The sequence below is a fragment of the Chamaea fasciata genome, unplaced genomic scaffold (genome assembly GCF_029207755.1).
Source record: "Chamaea fasciata isolate MVZ Bird 193981 ecotype frontalis unplaced genomic scaffold, bChaFas1.0.hap1 SCAF_6, whole genome shotgun sequence".
Classification (NCBI taxonomy): Eukaryota; Metazoa; Chordata; class Aves; order Passeriformes; family Sylviidae; genus Chamaea; species Chamaea fasciata.
The window spans coordinates 30,841,188-30,865,468 of NW_027094091.1; the positions used below are offsets into that span (position 1 = coordinate 30,841,188).

The 24,281-nt window shown below is 35.7% G+C and overlaps 1 protein-coding gene across 7 annotated transcripts in view; it reads left to right on the top strand.

The window, feature by feature from the left end:
• Positions 1–24,281, top strand: part of FAT1 (FAT atypical cadherin 1) — a 103,143-nt gene that overhangs the window by 56,999 nt on the left and 21,863 nt on the right. For all 7 annotated transcript variants that reach the window (XM_066185853.1, XM_066185856.1, XM_066185857.1 and 4 more), the window contains exons 7-14: positions 3,814–3,953; positions 11,511–11,786; positions 11,985–12,195; positions 14,557–18,624; positions 19,229–19,425; positions 20,766–20,919; positions 22,300–22,533; positions 23,804–24,193. In XM_066185853.1, the coding sequence (XP_066041950.1) occupies positions 3,814–3,953; positions 11,511–11,786; positions 11,985–12,195; positions 14,557–18,624; positions 19,229–19,425; positions 20,766–20,919; positions 22,300–22,533; positions 23,804–24,193 (5,670 nt within the window). The remainder of the gene's footprint in view (positions 1–3,813; positions 3,954–11,510; positions 11,787–11,984; positions 12,196–14,556; positions 18,625–19,228; positions 19,426–20,765; positions 20,920–22,299; positions 22,534–23,803; positions 24,194–24,281) is intronic.

Genomic DNA, 24,281 nt, shown 5'->3' on the forward strand with positions numbered 1-24,281 from the left:
AGGGATTTCTTCTCCTCTGGGCTGCCTCTCAGTTTGCTGTCATTTGATTCAGTACTAAAAGGAAAGCTTGTAACGTTCCTAACCCCAGCAGTCTTCTTCCTGTACATATTCTTTCTACTAAATCATATCTTAACCTCTACCATTGAAAGGGGATTTCTAACCAGTAATATTGACTATATGTTGATGTCATGGTAGCAGAATTAATAGTACTTTCTTGAAGTTTAGACTTAGTCACTAGTCTTCTGAGCACTAGTAATACACAGAGTGTTCACGGCATAGCTAATAGTAAAACGAAGTTTTGTTGTGTGTTAGAATCAAAGAGAATGGCATAGCTTTGTTTTAGGAAAGGTGCCTTGTAGCAAACTGCTTCTAGTCTTAAGTAAACTCTTTCTGCCACTCTTATCAGATTTTTTGATAGATTTGTTATTCAACAGATTCGTGATTTTTCTACTACATTCACAAGAGAAGGATCTTTTTCATTTTTGTTACTACTGAAATCTTTAGCCATGATTATGATGTTAAGTTGCTGGGAAGAGCATGTTTTAAATTATTTCTCAGTAATTTAAGTATTTTAAACTTCTGTTTTGGTGGTATGCATTTCCTGAGGCATACTGAGAAGAGCAACAGTTAAAAATAAAGTTTATGAAACTGACACAAGTAGCAGGAATATATAAATGCCAAATACTTGTTTTCAAAAAATTTTCAACAACATGTAAACAGATACAGTTCTTCCCTAAAATTGTGCTTTGTGCATGAATAACACCTGTGATGATAATTATAGTCATTGCTAATGCATTAAATACTTATGTAGAATTTTTGAATGGTGCTTTCTAATGTATTCTTTAAAAAAAAAAAGTTCCTATATGAGTAGTTTATAATTGAATAAAAAGTGTTGGCATTTAGACAAATCTAGGGGTTACAGATCTGTAGAACTCTCTAGAGGGACTAAAAAGTTGAGGATGCTTTCTTGCATTCTCATTGGAGCAAAGTTCTGCATTAGAGGTATTTTGGAACCAAGCTCTTTCACTGTTCTCCCAAACACACCCTGGGATATGGGAATAGATAAGCAGAAAGTATAAAAATAAGTGAGCAGGAAAAATGAGAAGGTGTCATGTACTCCAATTCAAATTAGGGTTATCCAGTCAATAGCAAACAAATATTTGTAGACTAATAAGAGTCCATTAAATGAAAGGCTAAGAAAGTGACATTGCCAGAGATGAAAGAGAGTAGGTAGAATAGACCTCAGAGGCTTTTTGGAGTCAGAATAGAGTACAGCAGTGATGTTTTCTGGGGCCTGTTATTAGCAAAATTTGTTAATTAGATTGGCAATATACTTTCCTATTGTTCTTAGCATGCTTCATCTGCTATGCACTCTGAACAGTGTGTACATCTGAATAGAATTCTGATTGAGAGTATTATTTTGATCTGCTCTTTTAAGTATGCAGCACAGTTTAGACATTTACATAGTTTTATTGTATGCCTAGTGCAGAAAATGAATGATCTTTTCCCGGTCTTTTTAGAAAGACATATAAAGACAACTCCATGGGGAAAGAGCATAACTTGTCCAAGCTTTGTAAAATAAACAATTTCATTTTGATGGTTTTCTTAGTAAAAGTGTTTTGGAAAATTTGATATGTGATCATTTGATATGTGAAGTTATGGGCTACTCTTACAGGTGCTCACTTTACTACCCTCTTTTACTGTTTCTAATAGCATGAATGAATTTGATTGACAGCTTTCCTTTGTGTTCTGTGCTTGCTTTCCATGCTTTCTTTCTTTTTGGCTGAGCCAGGAGACAAGCTTGCTAGTGAAGTATTTTACATCTTACAGATGGCTTGTGACCTGAACTGTACAGCAGAAGGTATCTGCTGAGATCACATAATTTATTACCAGATTATGAGATCTGAAATGAAAGCGTACATTTATAAACTATTTATTTTATTAATCCTTCGGAAATCAAAGTGCTCACGGTTGCATTTGTGACAGGTTCGTTTTTGTTTTGTTTTGTCATCATTACATTTATACAGCATCAATTCTGAGCATCCAGTTTTGGCTTTGGCCAAAACTGTTGCTGTTACACTTTCAGTGTACTAGATGCAGAAGTTTGGGTTGAGTTCTGCTTCAGCGGATCACCAGAGATCACTACTGCTACAAATATAGGCAAGGCCCTCGTGATTTTCTTTATAAGGGAGGGAAAAATGTTGGTTAGAGATCTTGTCCTTGTGTCAGGAAAACTGATTGTACCAATTCATGCTCATTCGCTTTACACTTCCCCTTAAAGTGTAGAGAACTTCATTGAGACATCTGAGAAAATGGTTTTACCTGCCAGCTATAGAAGGAAAAACTAGATTCAGCTTTTAAAACTGACATACTGTACAAAGCCCATTAAAAAAATTCATGTACATCTGTTAAGAAAATAAAAAAGCTGCTGCCTTTGATGATGTCCAGTTTCTATCCATTTGAGTGATTCATAAACTGCTGCTGGGTCAGTAAAAGGAGTTGGCTTTCAATTGAATTGGAAAAATTATGCGATGTTGGTAATTATCAAATATCTCAAATCCAGTGAAGCAGAATCCAGCCCATCTTTCCTAAACTGATATGTTTGTCATGCAGTGAAACCTTCTAAAGGTGAAATCCTTTTTACATGTGAATGGGGGCTCATTTCAGTATTTACTGTTTTTTTCTTGGACTAAGTTCAAATTTGCAACCTTTGGAACTTCACCCTCTCACTTGTAACGTTGGCTTTTCATAAAAGGCATTTAGTGATTTGCAAAGCTTAGCATGTATAATCTTGTTAAAGGAAAAAAAGCACTCAGATGGTATCTGAATGCTATCTGCTATCCTTGTAAAATGTAATTAGAAAAACACATGCCCGTAATTAGGAGAAATTGGTTTGCCATATCTAGCACTGGCTTGACCAAAATAAAAATTGATTCTTCCATTTTAGGCAGTTTATTGAGAGGTCTAAAGCAATTGCAGTTAAATGGCAGTATTCATCATCGCTAATAGTATTTGGACTTAATGGACACTGCATTCTCAGGACAGCCTGCTCCGGGTGGCAGCAGGATGATCAATTAAATGTTTAAGCAACTGAGTGTAGCTATCGATCTACACAGTTATTTAACTATATTTCAAAGAGTAATTTGAAATTTTCACAAGGGAAATTAAGATAATTTGCTTCAGAAAAGGAACTTGGCCATATTTAAACATTGGGCATTTAAACATTTAGCACTATGCTGAATCCTGCCTATCTCAGTGAGATAGTGAACTCTTTAGATACTCAACATTAAGATGAGAATCCTTTGGAGGTACTGCAGCTTTTTCAGCCTTACAGTCATATATGAAGATAATTATATGTACTCTGCTCCAAAAGACAAAAATTGACTCTATGTCTGATTTGGAATTTTAATGTATTTTGATAAAAAGTATGTTTTTCACTTATTAGCTGTCAATCTGCCCAAAAGGAACTGTTGCATTTGATGCAATAATTCTCAATATCCTGCTATATGGAGTCATTAAATTCCATGGATTTTTTTTTTTTTTAATAGAGAATCTTGCTAATAAGAATGTCCCTGCTGACTTTCCACAAGCCAGGCTAGTCAACTTTGTCCAAAACGACTCAGTTTTACATATCTATTAGCAGCATATCATGTTACCAGGAAAAAAACCTAAAGTATTTAAACTAAATGTATGTATATGTATATATAGTTCCACCTTCATTAAGCATTGGAAGACAGAACATGATCATACATGAAAACAATGAAGCAAAAATGTGTTATATTAACTTCTCCCTCTCACAATTTCCTGAACAAGGTGGCAACTATGACAGTCGATTTGATGTGGACAAGGGCACAGGAACTATCATTGTTGCAAGACCTCTTGATGCAGAACAGAAATCAAATTACAACTTGACAGTCGAAGCAACAGATGGAACCAGATCTATCAGCACTCAGGTAATGAACATTCTGATGAAGCACTTATAAAAAGAGTATGTAGGTGGAGGGTGGGGAAGGTGTTGGGTTTTCTTTTTACCTTTTTTTTAATCCTAGACAATCAACATGGTTTATTTTAATTAGGGACTTTGTCTAAAATAGAAGTGAATTCTGATACTCACAGAGCCATGTTGTTTGGTGGCTTAGGTTTAAGGTGGTGTGTTACTATACTGCAGTCTGAACCAACAGCTTTTATGTTATAACATGTTCCTACAGCTAAATAAATGAAAACAGAAACTAAACTTCCTGCATGCATGACTTTCTCACAAGAAAAGGATTAATACTACTCATCTGAATTACTCCTCTTTACAAGCTCCTCCAAAATCACTACATAAGTTGATTACTGCACTTGAAATTTAAAGACAACCATTTTAAAATTTTGTTATTCTCTTTCCCCTGGAAGATCTGTGGATGACCAGTTGTGCAATGTCCAAGTAATGTTTTATATGAAACTGAGCTGCTTTTTCTGCATAATGTACATATAGAAACAAGGTTTAGATTATAACATCTCTTTGTATTGTCCCAAATACTTTATTTTAGTTTTGGTGGAAGTAGAGATTGTTTACCAATCTCCAAAAAGCAGCAGCCTCAGACAAACCAATGTTATAAAATTACCTTTTTACTAAGGCTCTGTGATGGTGGCAATTCTTTGCAATTGGACTAATTGCACTTAATGATGCAGAAGCTTTTTGTGACAGTACTGGAAATAATTCATAGTAAAGTAGCTTATGATGTATATCCCACCTGTTTTTCCCATCTAGTTTCTTTCCGCAGCCCAGAACCTGAATATATTTGAAAGTACAGTTTAGCTGAGGCTAGTATGAATAGAACCATTATTGTAGAGGAGCTTCTCTTTTCTTCCAAATAGAAAGGAAAGGTTTTATTTACCAATAAAACTGTTGGGGTTAGACAGTGATGTGTCTGTATCATCTACCCCTATCATTGACCTACCCCTCAGGCACTCAAAGAGCAGTAAGTGGGTTGCTGCTGTCTTTTCTGTACACAGAGATCTGTGCTACAAATGCCATTTCTTCTTGTTCAGCTTCAGTGCAGTGCATATGTTTTTCTGTTATCTTTTCTAATGTCTTATATGTTGTCTTCTGCTTTTGGCCAGAGGAAAAGATGTTTCTTGTCAGTGTTCAGGATTTTAAACAGAATCTTTATTTCGCTGACTGCAAGTCTGGAGGCTTGATAGGTCTAAGGGAGTAAATTTGATAGAAGGTGATCAAGTTTAGCAGTTTCCTTTGAGAAGTGCCTTTTCCTTTAAGGGTGACAATTGTGAGTGATTTTTCTAGACCATGAATCTTCAAAGACAGCAACATGTTTCCCAGTAGGAACTTGCCACAATCATAGCTGTGGTGCCATTGCCTCTGGTGCTGATAACCATCATAAAAGGTTTGGAGAATCCTGCTATAAATTCATTAAATTTGCCTACTTGTAGTAAAAATGTTGAGCAGATTCACTTCTAGCGATTACAGAATGCTGGATAGAAGGCAGGAATTACTTAAGACAAAAAACAGAATAACACAAATTCAGCTAAAAGTCAAAAAGACAGCAAGAGGCTTTTCCATAAACATTCCCCCGCCCAAAAATGCATTTAAAAATGCCATCATACAGTGTGTTGGGGTAGCCTGGGCACTAGGAAAGGCTTAATATGTGGGGCCTTGGTGAATGCAGATAGCCTATCCAGTGCTACTGCTTGCACAGCTGAATTTATGCAGATGTCCTGAGCTGTCACAGTTGAACCATAACTGCTTTGTCTTTTAGAACAACCAAGAATTGGAAGGTCATAAAATTACTTTAACCCTCACTCCTTCTCTTTATTTGATTAATTTAGTTAATTATCTGAGTTATTTGATTAATTTAGTTCTTCTTGGGAATGCACAGTGTACCTTTTGTTTGAGTTCTTTAAATGAATTTGTTATTTTAGCATTTTGTAAAGCTAAGTGAACATTTTAAGCATTTACCCCACAGCACTCCTCTCCAGAACTGGAGTAGTAGTCTCAAGTTTGTCGTTTCTGTGGTTGCTTTTTCTGTGATTGTTTTTCATATCTTTTCCTTCCTCTCTCAGTTAGGATTGGCAGGACCACAGATCGTGGTTTCTGTTACAAACAAGCACAAAGACTTCCTTTGTGACTTTCCTTTTGCCCAGCTTGTGGAATAAGCACAAGTTACGCTATTGCTGTTGGAGTCTCACTGTGGTGGATTAGATTGAGAAGTGTGGACTAGTTCGAACTCTGCAGCTGTTGGTGCATGATCCTGATTTTAATTGATTCTCTTATCTCCCCCAAACTCCGGGCCCACCCAAATGCACTAATCTGTTAAAATAACCCTCAGGACTGTCCCTCAAAAGATGCATTACAGATCAGGCTTAAATTGGGGGGTTAAAAATGTTGGTACAAAATCAAAACTGAAGGTGTGATTTATGGCTGCCAGTGTAGTGTGTAAACTCCATTACTCACTGCTGAAATACTGATGATTAAAGTTTAAATGCTGATGTGGCATTGGATTCTTCTAAGAGCTGATAAACAGTTTAAACGGAGTGACATGCAAAAGAAATTCCAAATTCTGAGTACATACCTGAGGAACAACAATACAGAGCTTTTAGCCTACGAAGTAATTGCTATAAACACTGGCTGTACAGTAAACAATTTAACAGATCTTGATTAACAGCAGAGTAAGTAATTTTATATTTAATTTGAAAAAGGAAATGGCATTTGCAAGAAATTGGGGAGGGGTACAAGAAATGAAAATCGTACTGTGTAAAAGCAGTGTATTGAATCTGACTTTAAACTGGAAGGCATTTGCTGGCCTTGGGCCATTAACATCTGTAGAGCATTTGACTCTTTCAAGACTTCAGTTAAATAGCTTTTTTGAAAAATAAAGCAATAGTAGGCGTGGAGACTTATTAGAATTTTGTATGCATCTAAATGCCAAATGCATGAGGCAAAGCAAGGGCAAACAAATTCCAGGCCTACAGTAGTGGTGTTTGACATGATGTTAGAAATTACTAGTGTCACGCCTGGAAGGATTATGATTAAAAATAAAATAAAAATACAGAAACTAAATAACTAAACCCTACAACTCCGTATACCTATGTACTGAAGCAGAAAACGTTATTCACAGGCTGTAAGTAGTGATAAATGAACTATTGAATTGATTTTTGGGGAAAATAAAAGAGATATTATCCTGTTTCTAGCTATAGCCATTGCATTCATTGGTATGTATATCAATTTTTTTCATTGAAAGTAATACTTCAGGCAGTTAACAGCTAATTGCAGCATTTTACCTGTTGCTTTGCTATTGCAAAAGAATTAATCTTGCTTTATGCAAAATTTATATGGATATGATACTTTGCAAATGAAGTATAGAATAATCTTCATTTACTGCATTTTTGCATGCATTTTTGCTTGTGATTACACTGCTCTACAGAAACATTTAGAACTGGAATGAAGTTTTATTATCTCTGGATAATACAACTTTTATTTATGAAAATTATTATACACATGTCAGTGTAACTATAATGTAGTTATGGGACAGGAGTAGATTTTAAACTCCACATAAAACTAGTATGTGAAAAATGATATTAAAGCAATTTAAAGGATCATTATATTTAAATATTGCACATTGAGTATTTTTTGTCACTGACACATATCTCCTCTTAGAAGCTATCAATGCATCCCTATGCAAATTTAGGTTTCACCTGCCAGATTATTAATAGATTTGAAGTCCTTCCTCAAAGTAATCCTAGGCTGCTTTGTTCTCTGTATAATCAGCGTGCATTGCTCTCTCTCAGTCAGATCTGTGGGCAGAAGGCAGCTGTGCAACACAGCCCATGCATATTTTTGCAAAATGAGTGAAGTTTCTTTAGTTCCAGAATATTTTGTTTTAAAGATAATGTTACGGTCTGCTGATGTCAAGCTTTTCTTGACATCATCTTGACATAATGTGTCTCTTTAATGTGCAACTCTTTCTTAAGAGATAGTACTAACATATTTCATTTGAATTGAATCTTATAGTTTCATTATGAAATGTTCAGTAGATAGTTTTATTTTATGCTATATGTTATGTTAGAATAACATAAGTTCTTCATGTACTTTGTTCTCAGACACGCTAAACATATTTTTCTCTTTGAGTCTTTAAAGCTGGACTTAAAATTATTTCTGCAAATGCTTTCCATTTAACATCAAGGTCTTGACAGTTTACATGAAATTTTGGGCCTCTTACCTTTAAAAGGTAGCACCTGTCACTTAGCCTTAGCAAGAATTCCTAAATTGAAAACAGGATTTCCTTAGTAAATATATTTAATATTTATTTAATAGCTTTCGTTGGAAAGAGTCCCTGGAGTTCTAGTTAAAACTCCTGTTCTAAGCAGAGCAAACTGCAAAGGTGATCAAGTTTTTCAGTGACTCCTCAGGTTCTAACTGCCTGGGGTGACTAGGCACAACATCTCTTCCTTGGACTTGCTTTTATAGTGGTGGTTAACAGCTCTCCTTGAAGAAAAATTTTTCTTACTTCTAGTTGTACTTTCTCTTATTGGAGCTTGTGAGTGTCACCTCCTGTCCTCTTCACTGTGCATCTCTGGGAAGAGTCTGGCTCTCTTTCCTCCCCTCCTCCTGTGAACAGACTGCTTTTCAATATCCACTGATTTTAAAGACCTGGATTTGTTTCTTTTTGTCAAGGTCTCTCATGTGCTGCAGGCCTTAAAACTGTAATGGATCTACATTCCCACCAGTGAGTGTCAAGCAGCAGAAGGGGGTAATTATTTCCCCCTGCCCTTACTAAAGCAGCCCAGTGTGCAGAGTTAGACAAGTTAGCAAAAGGGATTCCATCAGGTCACGCTATGCTTGTCCACCAGAATTTGTCCAGGGGCATAATGTAATAACATCACTGAGAGAAAAATGAATCCTAGAGTACATAGATAAAGCACTTTTCACTTGAGTTTAAGATAAACCTTGGATTTTTCGTACATTTAAAATAATTGCACTAATATATGAAGTTGTGTATTTGTAGTTGTGCTTACCAGTGTGGAGAAAAACTGCAGCCTGAGCAGCTAATATGACAAGTAATGGAATACCTGAGCTAACCATTTATAGTGACTGAGTCACTGCGTTTATTTCTTAGCAATATTTTTTTTAATGATTCATATTTAATAATGCTGTACATTTTGAGGAGCAAACTCCTTACATGTTTAGCCCAACAGTACTTTTTGGAGGATGTCTCCTTATGTGTCATTTTAATTGCTTTGCTATCAGAGTTGATGCTAAATCCTGATGCTATGATCAATGACTCACTTTTCAGTTAAGCTGGTTCCATATATCTGTGGTTAGTCTTGCAGGTACTGATGTTTGTTTTACAGTCACTACAATCCTGGCATTTAACTTAGTAGTTTGCATGGCGAGTTTCTTTGGTGCTCCATTGTAGAAATGCTCTTTTTCTTTATTTGTTTTGTATACTGCCAGCAGCACAGGTGGCCATGTTTTCTGCTCCAAAGATTCACTTAACAGGATTGCTCTGTAGTTGTATACCTTCTCATTTCCAATTTTAACCTAAGTTTCTGTGTTTCCTCATTTGAGAGTGGAAATAGACATGACCTTGAATGACAGGTTTGATTTAAATTGATTGCATTTGTCACCATTGCATTTTCACTTTGTTTTTTTCCTGAGTCTGACCTTAATAATTTTTTGGGGGTGGAAATTTAATAAAAATTAGTGATGAGTTCATTTTGAAAGCACAGTATCCATTAATGAAGTGTTGTAATTGTATATGGCCTTAAAACTTCCATTTATGCAAAAATTATTTTATAGTTTGATTTGTATTGAATGTTGGGGTTTTATGCATTTTTAAATTTTGTTTAATTGTTTGTTTGTCTTCATTTGGTATAATTTTTAATTTTTCTGAGCACCATTGTTCAGTGAGCAGCTGTTTTTACTCAAATGTTTTGTGAGTGTATTAGACCCTTTTGTTTTACTGCTTCCAAGAGGCATTAAAATGTATTTTATTTATACAAAATTTAAAAAGAAACTAACAACTGTACTCGTGTTGCTTTATTGCATCCTGTGTAACCGTGAAAATGTAAAAAGATCACATTTGTAACATAATAAGTATTCTTGCTTTTCATTTTCAGATTGAATTTGTTAGTTAATGTATTTAAAAACTTGTCCTAATATGTATCCTGGGTCACTTACCATTAATATTTCTCCCCGCTGAAAGTCAATATTTATTCTGTTTGTTTCTTTTTTGTTTATCTCTTTCTAATCTGTGACAAAACCAAACTTCTTAGTCTCCATAGCAACATCTTGCAAGGGATTTTACCAGTGTGCCAAATTATTCAGTTTTAGAGTAAGATGCTAGTTTTGCTAAGTTGACATTTTCTCTTCCTGTACCAAAAGGCATGGCATTTCCTAATTATTTGCCACCATCAGGATTCATATAATTTAGTTTCTACTGCATGCAGTTTGGTACCTTGTCTAAATTACATCTGTAGACTCCACCAGTTACCAATGGAAAGCAGTAAGTGTCTTCAAAGAGCAATTTAACCCACTTACAATATTGTAAGTACCTATTTTAAAAACCTGTTTATATGTAGCCCTTGAAAAATTTGTACAAAGCACTGAACCTTTGGATAGATAAAAGCATGGCTGTACGTGCAGTACATAAAGAAGTTGAATTTAGCTGTGTGTTGCTGGAGCTTTGCTGTCTGCTTGCCAACTCCTTTGCATTCCTGTTACTTGTCTGATGTTATCACTGTTGAAGGAATGGGATGGTGGCTGTCTGTCTTACCCTTTCTATACAAAACGTTGGTGCTGTGGAAAGCAAGTGGGGGTGCAGGGATCTCGTGTGGTTCCAGTGAGTAATATTATACAAAGACACAATTTGAAGCATCTGATTTAGTTTAACTGTAACTTCAGAGAAGTCGTGTTGGTGACCTGTGAGCTATGCTGAAATTGTATGACATTGCTGCAGAATAGTAAACAATACCACCTGCAGTTTTCCAAAATAATCCACTTTTGTGGCAGTTCTACCACTTTTCTATTCTTGCCCAGGCTTGCAGATGTGAGGGGCTAAAAGAGAACTGTTTATGTGAGGTCAAGGAGGAGTATTATGCATGCACCGCCGGGAAAAAACATTGCTTAAAATTGTAAATTTGCGCCCCAAAACAGGACTTTTACTCACTCTAGGATCCATATTGTATGTTTTATATTTTTAATTCCAAAATTAACAAGGATTTTTTATTTTGTCTTGGTTTGGGCAAAAATCATTCCCTTTAAGATGTCTTATCTAAGATGTTTCTGGTTGTACAGATTTCTGGTTTGACTTTGGGGAAGGTGATGCAGATTTGGCTTTAATGACATTTTTCTTCCCTACAAGTCTTGGATCTCTCCTCCTCCCAGCAAAATAAAATTGTCTTGAGGTGGTATTACTTCAGTCTTATGGTCTGATTTTTAATGAAATATCCTCCTTTGATATCTTTTTACCAAATATCAATATTTTCCCCTTCCTGTTGTATCATTTCAGGTGTACATCAAAGTTATAGACACAAATAATCACAGGCCTCAGTTTTCTGCTTCAAAATATGAAGTTGTTATACCTGAAGATACCTTACCAGAGACAGAAATTCTGCAAGTCAGTGCCACAGACAGAGATGAGAAGAATAAACTGATTTATACTATGCAGGGCAGCACTGATCCTGTTAGTCTTAAAAAATTTCTTCTGGACCCTGCAACTGGCTCCCTTTATACCTCAGAAAAACTGGATCATGAGACCATGAACCAGCATATTCTCACAATAATGGTAAGTACATGTGAGATTTCTGTTGTGAATGACAAAAAAAATCTTTTAAATGTCATTTTAGTCCCCATAATTCAAACATTTATTTGTATGTTTAATTTTTATGCACTCTGCGGCTGATTGCACCTTGAATTATTACTAAAATTGGGTGAACTACTAAAATAACAGTGCTAATTACTAGTGATGTGCTGACTGTTGCAGGTTCGAGATCAAGACGTTCCTGTGAAGCGCAACTATTGCAGAGTCATCATTAATGTCAGTGACACAAACGATCATGCTCCATGGTTCACCAGCCCTTCCTATGAGGGACGAGTCTATGAGTCAGCAGCTGTTGGATCAGCAGTGCTCCAGGTTACAGCATTAGATAAGGACAAAGGAAGAAATGCAGAAATTGTGTACTCTATTGAATCAGGTATATTCACTTCCTTACATTTTCAGTCCGTTGAACTCGCTGATACTTTTTCAGCTGTAGATATGGAAAAACATATCTCTGAAAAAAGGGGGGCAGTGCAGGTTCTTGTGCCATATTCTGAGAGATATATTGAAGATACAGCCTCAGAGTATTTAAAAGAAAACTACAAATATTCATCTATAGCCTTTAGCTATTTATGTTAACTTCTAGATACATTTGGCATATTTTAGTAGTAGGGGTAGAAAAAGCCATCTTGAAACGTTCAAAAGGAGTAATTTCTGTAGAAATTACAGAATTATTCCGTTCAGGTCTAAAAAATGCATTCAATTTCGATACTGTAAGTCTTGCTTTTTGTGGCATAGGCAAAGCAAGGACTTGATGAATAGATTAAGAGCCTGAGACAAGTACTTTTGTGTTTAATATAAAGCAGAAGTAAGGACCACAAAAATAGCTTAAATATGCATGTACCTAAATAATCCCGGCTTTCAAGGTAAACCTTCTGATAGATGCAGCAAAGAAGGGGGTGCTTCCCATACTTCCCTCTGGCTGATTTTAGTAGTAGGACTGCTATTCTATCTTACTAAAATATTTGAGAAATTTCTTCTGAGTTGGTCAATTTGGCATTAAGACTCCTTCCAGATTGCAGGCCAGGAAAGAACTGCTCCTTTTTTAACCTTAGAGTGTCTTTCTGAACTTGCCTACAACAGTGTGATTCAAATGGTGGCAATTTTTAATTTTAGAAATCAGAATGACATTGATTGAGTTCACTTACCAGACAGAAGTGGGTTTTGGTTCAGTCCATTAAATCTGAATTAATACAAGTTTGCCATTATCAAGGTCCTGAATTTTGTAGACACCATGACTAGTAAAAGTTATTTAAATTTCATTTCTTATGTGAAGTATTGCTTTCAAGATAAAAAATAATTTAAAATAACAATCCCAGTAACAAACATAAGGCAGTGTATATTAAAGAGAACACCAACAGGCAAAAAGTTACTCACTGTTCCAGACAAAGTGATATATGCAGATTTTTTTTTTATTATTTTGCATAAATTTCTGTGTAAAGGATAGGAATTATCTACTATAAATATTTTCCTTTTCTTCCCCGAAGTGCTGTTTTCATAAAGCATAAAAGCATAAAGCATACTTTAACACCATATTAAAACAAAGCTGATTATTACACTCTGATAAGAATGAATGTTTTTGAGTGTCTCATAAGTTGCTTAAATTACATGAGATTTTTCTGTCATTTCTGAAAATACGATATTTACTAAGCAGGACACCAACGTCCAAGAATTTTTTCTCTTGCCTTTCCCATTTTGTTAGTGCTTGTTTTATGAATGCCAAAAAGTGGCAAGAAAAAAATGCGTGTGCCTGCAGTCTGGAATGAAGTAACATGCTGTTCTCTTCCTTTCTTCTAGTTTTTTGTAGGTGTAAATGTATGACCTGTAAGGTTTATTTTATAGGATTGTGGTCTACTAGGAGATTAAATCATTATAATTGATGTTTTAAGCAAATGGAAGGAACATTCCTTAAATGCTTGTAATGGCTGCTTAGATTTGTAATGGGATATTCTAAGAATGCCACTGTGTTTAGAGTCTCCTCTAAAAAACCCAAAAATACCCAACCAAAAACACCCAAACAAAACACAAAACCTCCTTCTTGCCTACTTGTGTGCAGAACTCAGAAGTTTTTAATGATTTTTATTTTAATGCTCAGATCATGGCTTAAGTAATGTAATTTTTTAGGTAAGTAAAATGTTAAATCTTAGTATATTTAATATGTGAGCAGAGTATTGTATGCAGTGTAGTTCATCTGTATATTTCAAAATTTGTAGCAAACAAGTGTTTATATTAAATGGCAGCTGGTTCTTCTCAGCAGGTGATATTTTTCTTCTAATACTATCACAGGGAATAACTTGTCTATGTATCAATAGGAAGTTAAGAGACAGGTAACTATTTGTCCAATGCAAAAAGTTTGTTTTTGAAGCAGTGGTTGAAGTAATACTTGCATAAACAATTAAGATACACAAGAGTTTGTTAAACTTCTGAATATAAATTCCTTTCAGCTACAGTTGATATTTGTGTTTTTTAAAAGAAAATTTTTGCATTTATTTTCAAGGTTTGGATGGCTTTACTAACTATATTTTATGCAGTATTTCCACAAGTAAAGTTAGAATTACTGCCAGCTCTTGATTACAGAAAACTTTCCGGACAGGCTAACAGATGTTTATCAAGCAAAACTAAGAAACTTCCATAGTCCTTGTGTTCTGTCTATGTCTCTTTAAGTATAGAGCTAAATAAGTGGTCATAACTTAAATTCTGTATTCCTCTTTCTTAATTGCTTTTTCTCTCTTCACAGGGAATATTGGAAATTCCTTCCTTATTGATCCCATTTTGGGTATGATTAAAATTGCAAAGGAATTAGATCGTAGTAACCAGGAAGAATACAACCTAATGGTAAAAGCTACAGATAAAGGACATCCTCCAATGAGTGAAGTGACCTCTGTGCACATATTCATCACAGTTTCTGATAATGCCTCACCAAAATTCACAGCCAAAGAATATTCTGCGGAAATCAGTGAAAGTGCCAACGTTGGCAGTTTTGTTGGAATGGTTACAGCATACAGTCAGTCTTCTGTAGTTTATGAAATAAAAGATGGTAATACAGATGATGCCTTTGCTATCAACCCCAACTCAGGTGTCATCGTAACTCAGAAGATGCTCGATTTTGAAACTTTGCCTTTTTATGCTCTAACTGTGCAAGGAACAAACATGGCTGGCTTGTCCAGTAATACAACAGTTTTGATTCATCTTCGGGATGAGAATGACAATGCACCAGTTTTTATGCAGGCTGAATATACAGGACTCATCAGTGAATCAGCTTCAATTAACAGTGTGGTTTTGACTGACAAGAATATCCCATTAGTAATTCGAGCTACAGATGTTGATAAAGAATCTAATGCTTTGCTTGTTTATCAAATTGTTGAACCATCTGTCCGCCAGTATTTTGCCATTGATTCTAGCACTGGTGCCATTCGGACAGTAATGAGTCTGGACTATGAGGAGACAAATATTTTCCACTTTTCAGTGCAAGTACATGACACGGGGATACCACGTCTGTATGCAGAATATGCAGCTAATGTTACTATTTATGTGATTGACATCAATGATTGCCCTCCTGTGTTTTCAAGGGAGCTATATGAAACATCCGTTCTGGTTCCAACTTACAAAGGCGTGAAAGTCATCAGTGTAAATGCCACTGATGCAGATTCAGGCATTTTTTCCCAATTAATTTATTCCATTATTGAAGGCAACATTGGAGAAAAATTTTCAATAGACCCTAAGACTGGAGATGTAACAGTACAAAACACAACTCAGTTAAGAAGCAGATATGAATTGACTGTGAGAGCATCTGATGGCAGATTTGCAAGCACTGCATCTGTAAAAATTAATGTGAAAGAAAGCAAAGCAAGCCAGCTGAAGTTCACACAGAGTTCTTATGCTGCAACAGTGCAGGAGAATTCCACAGAGGCAAAAACAATAGCTGTTGTTACTGCTATAGGGAATCAAATAAATAGGCCTTTGTTTTACCATATTCTAAATCCAGACAGCAGATTTAAAATAAGCCAGACTTCAGGAGTCCTTTCAACAACGGGAGTACCATTTGATCGTGAACAGCAAGAATCTTTTGATGTGCTCGTGGAAGTGACAGAGGAAAATAAACCATCAGTTGTTGCACACATTGTAGTTAAAGTCACAGTAGAAGATGTAAATGATAATGCTCCATTTTTTGTCAATCTTCCATATTATGCTGTTGTTAAAGTAGACTCTGATGCAGGCCATGTTATTCAGCGTGTGACAGCAGTAGATAAAGATGCAGGCAAAAATGGAGAGGTGCATTACTATCTCAAAGAACATCACGAACATTTCCAAATTGATCCCACTGGTGAAATCTCCCTGAAGAAGAAGTTTGAACCAGACACACTAAATAAGGAGTACCTGGTAACAGTAGTGGCAAAAGATGGAGGAGACCCTGCATTTTCAGCTGAAGTTAGAGTCCCAATTACAGTTATGAGTAAAGCTATGCCAGTGTTCGAAAAGCCTTTCTACAGTGCAGAAATACCAGAAAACATTCAGCTCCACAGTCCTGTGGTACACATACAAGCAAACAGCCCTGAAGGACTCAAGGTGTTTTACAGCATCACAGGTGGAGATCCTTTCAATCAGTTCACTATCAACTTCAACACTGGAGTTATAAATGTTGTTGCCCCTCTTGACTTTGAGTCTCATCCAGCCTATAAACTCAGTGTCCGAGCAACTGACTCCCTAAATGGGGCACATGCTGATGTGTTTGTAGACATTATAGTGGAAGACATCAATGATAATCCTCCTGTGTTTACAGAGCAGTCTTACAGTGCAACACTTTCTGAAGCATCTGTTGTTGGAACATCTGTTGCACAAGTGAGCGCTACAGATGCCGATTCTGGAACCAACAGGGGAATTTCCTATCACTTGGTTGAGGATGATAGTGAAAGTCATGACTACTTCCACATAGATAGCAGCACTGGACTCATTCTTACAGTGAGGACTTTGGACTATGAACAAATTAAGCAACATAAGTTACTAATTAGGGCCATAGATGGTGGCATGCTGCCCTTGAGCAGTGATACTGTTGTAACTGTGGATGTAACTGATCTCAATGATAACCCCCCTCTTTTTAGCCAATTGCTTTATGATGCCAAAATTAGTGAACTGGCTCCTCGAGGACATTTTGTGACATGTGTGCAAGCCTCAGATGCAGATAGTTCAGATGTTGACAAACTGGAGTACTCCATTCTGACAGGCAATGATCAGAAGAATTTTGTGATTGATAGTAAAACTGGCATTATCACCATCTCAAACCTACGCAGACAGACTCTGAAGTCACATTATAATCTTAATGTGTCAGTTTCTGATGGCGTCTTCAGAAGCTCTGCCCAAGTCCATATAACTGTGATCAGTGCCAACATGCACAGTCCTGTTTTCAGCCAGAATGAGTATGAGGTTGAACTAGCTGAAAATGCTCCATTGCATACTTTGGTTACTGAAGTTAAAGCAACAGATGAAGACTCTGGTACATATGGCCATATCACTTACTACATTGTAAATGACTTTGCCAAAGACAGATTTTATACAAATGAGAGAGGGCAGATATTTACCTCTGAAAAGCTTGACCGGGAAACACAAGCAGAAAAAGTAATTGCCATTAGTTTAATGGCGAAAGATTCAGGAGGGAAAGTTGCTTTCTGTACTGTTAATGTAATTCTTACAGATGACAATGATAATGCTCCTCAATTCCGAGCAACAGAGTATGAAGTAAATATTGGGTCTGATGTTCCACGGGGTACTTCGGTCATTAAAATCTGGGCGTCTGATGCTGATGAAGGTACAAATGCAGACATCACATATTCTATTGAAGCAGAGTCTGAAAATGTAGAAGAAAATTTAGAAATTGATTCATTGTCTGGTATAATTACTACAAAAGAAAGCTTAATTGGTTTGGAAAATGAGTTTCTTACTTTCCTTGTTAGAGCAATTGATGGTGGATCCCCCCAAAAAGAGTCAGTTGTTCCTGTCTCTGCTAGAATACTCCCACCAGAAGTGCCTCCTCCAAAATTTTCAGAACCATTTTATTCTTATACTGTTTCTGAGGACATTCCAATTGGAACTGTGATAGATGTTATCAAAGCAGAACATAATCAGACTATAGTATATAATCTGATTAAAGGGAACACTCCTGAAAGCAACAGAGATGATTTTTTTGTGATTGACCGACAGACTGGAGAGTTGAAACTTGAGAAGAATCTTGATCATGAAACAACTAAGTGGTACCAGTTCTCAGTTCAAGCACAGTATACAAGTGAGGATTATAATGTTGTTTCCTCAGTAGAGGTAAGCATTCAAGTAAAAGATGCGAATGATAACAAACCCATTTTGGAGTCCAACCCATATGAAGCATTCATTGTAGAAAACACACCAGCTGGAACAAGAGTCATACAGGTTAAAGGAACTGACTTAGATTCAGGACTCAATGGGCAGGTTACTTACAGCTTGGATCCTTCTCAAGAGCTAGACATCTTGGATTCTTTTGCCATAAACATGGAAACTGGCTGGATTACCACTCTAAAAGAACTCGATCATGAGAAACAAGACAAATACAAAATCACAGTGGTTGCATCTGACCGGGGTGAAAAAATTCAGTTGTCTTCTATGGCTGTGGTTGAAGTTACTGTCACAGATGTGAATGACAATCCTCCACGGTTCACTGCAGAGATTTATAAAGGAACAGTCAGTGAAGATGACCCTCCTGGTGGGGTGATTGCCATCTTGAGTACAACAGATGCTGATACAGAAGAAACCAATAGACAAGTCTTTTATTATATCACAGGTAAATATTTTTGGGTAATGTCAGAATAATCCTCTGAGTGGTGCTGGAATGATGGGAGATACAACTTAATCTTTGAAAAGATTGGAAAGTGTTTGAAACCATAGAGCTGCAAAGAGCGAATGTGTGTGTCTTAATATGAATATTAAAAACTTCAGTGGAGAAACAAGTTTGAGTTGGCTTTGTTTCATGTGTGCCTTGCTTAAAATGCCTTTCTCTGTATTATTTATACATTGAATTTAATTAAAAAAACTATACATAAATGATGTAAAGAAGAAATGAAAGAAATTTCACTAAATAGTAGGCTGTTGATTTCCAGTGGAGTATTTATTGTTTTTATTTAGCATATATCATGATATGATGTTTTTTATAATGCCACATGAATTTCTACATTATTTTATGTATTCTGTTGGCCACAGTTGAATTGGTTGTGTGAGCATTTACTGACAGTTTCTACCCGGGAAATGAAGCTGTTTCCTCATAAAGCCAGAGAGTGGCTGCTTTTTTGCCTTTTTTTTTTTTTTTTTTTTTTAAGCTATACCTTAATTTTGATAGAGTAACAGTAGAAATCTCCATCTTTAAATAATTAATTCTTTTTGTATTTTAGGAGGTGATCTTTTGGGACAGTTTGCTATTGAAAATATACAGAATGAATGGAAGGTCTATGTCAAAAAGCCTCTGGACAGGGAAGAAAAGGATAATTATCTTCTAAATATTACCGCTACTGATGGGACCTTTGCAGCTAAAGCTGTGGTGGAGGTTAAAGTCCTAGATGCTAATGATAATAGCCCTGTTTGTGAAAAGGTAGGCAGAGTCTTGTATCTTCCATTGCCAGCTGCTTTCAAACATAAAATTTACATTTTCTCTGAAATTGCTTCTCAGGAGACTGACAAATAACTATTCCTTTTAAACTAGTAACAAAAATTGGGACTATTAAGATAGAATGCTGTCAAATAAAAGATAGTTCACAGACAGATTTTTTAAAAATCCAAAGGCAGTTCATTGATACTCAGTGGGTATTTGAGAGATGTAAGGTGAATTGTAGTAAATTTCTCCTGTGTTAATACTTTTCCAAAAAGAAATCTTTTAAGCTGCAGCCATCATCGTTTATATATTCTATGTTATGAGAGAAGCAAAGTTTTAAAGAAAGATTAATCCCATTGCTTAGTTGAAATATGTGTGTATTTCCTGGCATAAAAGAGTTGAAAAGACTGGAACATTACCCTGCAATTGCAGTCAACAGCACCAAAAATCTCTAAGCCATAAATGTTTTCTTGTTATAAAGCAGTCTACCTGACCAGATTTTATAGTGTGCAAAAATGGACATGAAAAATAAGGAATAAAAAAAACTCAGGAAGATAGCCCCTGAAAGATGCGAGATGTGTTATTGCCTCTTTTGGACTTTTCGTAGTTGAACACAGATTTGATATTACCACGATGAAATCTTCTCTTGTACTAAGAAAAACAAGTATACAGTGAACATAGGATTCTTCTTCCTAGTTAATGTTTATGTTGATTACTTCTGTGTAAATGTTTGCAGTTATACGCACTGGCAAGTCAGTATTTTCATCTTTTTTTCCTTTTATTTTCCCCTTTGTTAATTTTAGTGTTACAAGGCTTAGTGCTTCTAATGCAATGCACATTCTTGACATGGTTGAGCTAGAAGAGTGCTTAGTGCCATAAAATTCTGAATCCTTTTTTTTTTTAATTTATTCTAGAAGCTTTTGTGTTAATAAAAGGGTAGATATCAATTTCTTACAGATTAAAACAGACCTAGAAAAGATGATCCACCAAAAGACATAAAAATTAAGTTAGCAAAAATTTATAACTCCTATTTTGGGAACACATTTCATTATCAGTTAATCAATTACAAGTGTTTCGAGTTCTGAGCAATGCAGTTATGTTCAAAAGTCCCTATTGTTGCAGTATTAAATACCTTTCTAAATCTAATAAATGTGAAGTAATTAATTAGAAAGCCATAAGTTCTCTTAATTTTCAGTTATTTAATCATCCAGTTCACATTGTATGTTACCAAACATTCAAACAGACTATTATTTCCTCTATTGTTCCTTCTTCCCCTTCACTTTCCAAGCTCTGCTTACTTCGTATGTTTAGTTTTTCAATGTAACTTTGAAATCTTGCAGACTTCATATGCTGATTCAGTTCCTGAAGATGCCCTTCCTGGCAAACTGATAATGCAGGTGTCTGCTACAGATGCAGATATTCGTTCCAATGCAGAAATTACTTACACACTGCATGGCACAGGAGCAGAAAAATTCAGACTCACTCCAGACACAGGTAATAATACTTTATACATTATACAAGATTCCAGTCACCTCATTCTATAAAATGTTTTGCTATTACATTAAGACATAAATGTCAGTCGTTAAAACTTCCACTAAGGATTGATTTATTGTACAACAGTTTAAAATGTGAGTTTCTACTACACAAATACTAATAATATATTGAATGAAGTCAGGCAAAAGGCAAGTATTTTAATATATGAGGAAGTAAAGTGTAAATAGGGTAATTGCCCTGAAGCCAGAAACTTCCATGCTGAAGTGACTGGAATAAAAGTATGCCATTAATTTTGCTCTTCTTTGTATTCACTGTAGTAGTAGCAATAATGGTTTGTAACAGAACATATCTTCATTCAGATTCTCTTTGCCATCTTTTGTTTTGGAAAAATTAAATGGGATGAGGTTTGATGGAGCAACAAATTTCCTTTCCATAGCAAACACCAGAAGTGCCCCCAGTTATACTGGAATGAGATTAAGTCAAAAATATAAATGAAATTAACTTTTAACTTGCTTCACTTTGGTTTTCATGACGTTTGTGTGTTCTGTATTATAGTATAGGTCACAGTTATTGCCAAAATCCTGTACTGTGCAGGCTGCAGTAGACAAGCAGTAGAAAGGTAAACAGTGTAGAAAAAACGGAATAAGCTGAATGCAGAAATGTAATGCAAGTAGAAGAGATTAGAAAACTTCCAGTGACAGATGAGAAGGACCTTACTTCATGGATTTGGGGGTTGTTTTCAAATTTGAATGTCATCTGTGTGATGTGTTACTGTGTTGTTACAGAAATTGAGAATTTCTTAGGGCTAGAATATTCACAAGAAGTGTTTCGTAATATTTTTTTGAACTGTTTATAAGGAGACAGTGACTACAGATAGTAGTAGCCTCTCATGTTTTCTGTCACTTTAGAAAGTATATGTTAGAGTAGCAGTTAAGACCTTATAGTAAATAGCTGTGTTTCTTCATTGAATGTTAGAGGAGGAAATACCTATAGGTAGGGAAGGAATACAACTAAATAGCCCAGAAAAACGAGACATTCATTTAGCCTTGCATTTTTTTCTAGTATTTTAATTTTCTTTGCACAAACACACATCGATTTTTGCCTGCACTATCAGAGAGTTTAGCTAATTTCTGTTTCAAGAGCATTAGAAAAATAATAAAGGATTTTAGTTCTTAATCTTTTCAAGCTGAAAAGGCAGGTCACTTACATGCTTTGCCCAAAGTGGAGTTCTTTAACACAGTACAGCTGTTGACTTAGCCACTGATGAAATTACTGTAAAGAAGAAAATTATTGTTAAGCTTTTCTGATTCTAGGGGAAAACATGTTAGGGGTACTTAAGCCTTGCAACTTGCATCAATTTATGTGTTATGCTGTTTGTAGGTGAACTAAAAACATTAATGGCACTTGATCGTGAGCAGCAAGCAGTTTATCATCTTCTAGTGAAAGCCACAGATGGAGGAGGAAGATTCTGCCAAACTAACATTATCCTAACTCTGGAAGATGTGAATGATAATGCCCCAGAGTTTACAACCGATACTTACTCCATTACAGTATTTGAAAACACAGAGCCTAAAACCCTTTTGACAAGAGTGCAGGCAGCAGATGCAGATGCAGGTATGCATTCTTTGATACTTTCATTATGTTCTCAGACTTACAGTATTATTTCTGTAGTTTAATTCTGAGAAGTGTCAAGTGTTTCAGTAGAGCTGACAACAGATGTTCAGTACCATTCAGTCTATTACCATTAGACTCCTGAAAAATATATTTTGGTCTACTAAATAATTTAACACCTGACTTTCATGTGTGAGTAGCTTGGAAGACACCCCTATAGTATCTTTGCAGAAAAGAGGTGATGGGGGAGAGACAAAATGTAGGATATTTTTAGTGTCATAAGGTATTAATGCTATGTTTGATTAGGTTCATCCTTTTACTCTTGATGTAAGTAATAGGACTATCAAGCTATATCTGTTCATGTAAATGGGCATTCATGGATTTTTGAATGTGTGCTTCTCAGGCCAGCCATCGATGATCATACCATCAAGAAAACCATGGTTAGCTGTAGTTTTATGTATATGCTGTTAAGATTTTTACTGTCTCTTTGTCTTCATTGTTCAGTTACAAATATTTAAATGAACATAAACTGAAAATGACATCAGAAGGAGTTTGTTCATAGGCTTTGTTGTAAAGAACACAACACAAAAGTATTTTTAAAAGTGTATGATTTTCACATCTCGTCAACTTCTTAATCAAATATTACTAATTAATAGTTGCCTCAGTCTCCTAAAACAACTGACTTGCTTTGTGCTATGATAAAGCTAGGTTGCTCATTTGTAAGGTAAGAGACAGATGTTTTCATATTTCACTAGTTTTCAAGGCTCAGGTGGACCAAAATACTTGTCCATAAAATCTATAAGGTTTTTGTTTGTTTTGTGAAGAAATGTTGCTAGAAATTACGCTCTTGTTAATTTTGGGGCATGATGCTTAAATAAACCTACTGGGTTTGAGTCTAGTTAATTGATGCAGCCTAGCTCTCCCATATCCTTCTCTGTTATTATAAGCTTGCTTAGCAGATTCTGTGGTTCTAAAGTTTTAATTACATTTATATTAACAATTGTTTCATATTAACTAGTGCTGTAACTGAAGCAGAACCATGGTTCATGTTTTCTGTATGGCAGAAAATCACTGCAGTGAAGTGTTAGCTTAATTTTGTTTTGGAAGTAATTCTGCCCTTCACAAGAGACTTTAACTCTTTCTGAAATTTACTTTTAACATGAATGTTAATATTTAGTATGCATGTCTTATTTCTGTGGCTATCAGATGGATTATTCTGTTGTTAAATATTTTAAGGGCTGCTTCATACTTGAAAATTGTTTTCAAAATGCAGGGTTGAACCGTAAAATCCATTATGCACTGGTGAATTCTGCAGAGGGGCAGTTCTCTATTGATGAATTCTCTGGAATCATTCGTTTGGAGAAGCCTTTGGATCGGGAATTACAAGCTGTGTACGCATTAACTTTGAAGGCTACAGATGAAGGCTTACCTAGAAGACTGTCTTCAACAAGTAGTCTTATTGTTTCTGTTTTGGATATTAATGATAATCCACCCGTATTTGAGCATAGGGAGTATAGTGCAAGTGTATCAGAGGACATTTTAGTTGGAACTGAAGTTCTCCAGATCTATGCTGCAAGCAGAGACATTGAAGCCAATGCTGAAATCACATACTCAATAGTCAGTGGGAACGAACATGGAAAATTCAGCATCGATTCAACAACAGGTAAGAGATTACAACTGTGAATATACTACTTCAGGCCGAGCAAGCACAATGCCTTACTGACTTCCTCCCTAGTTCAGCCAGGTTATGT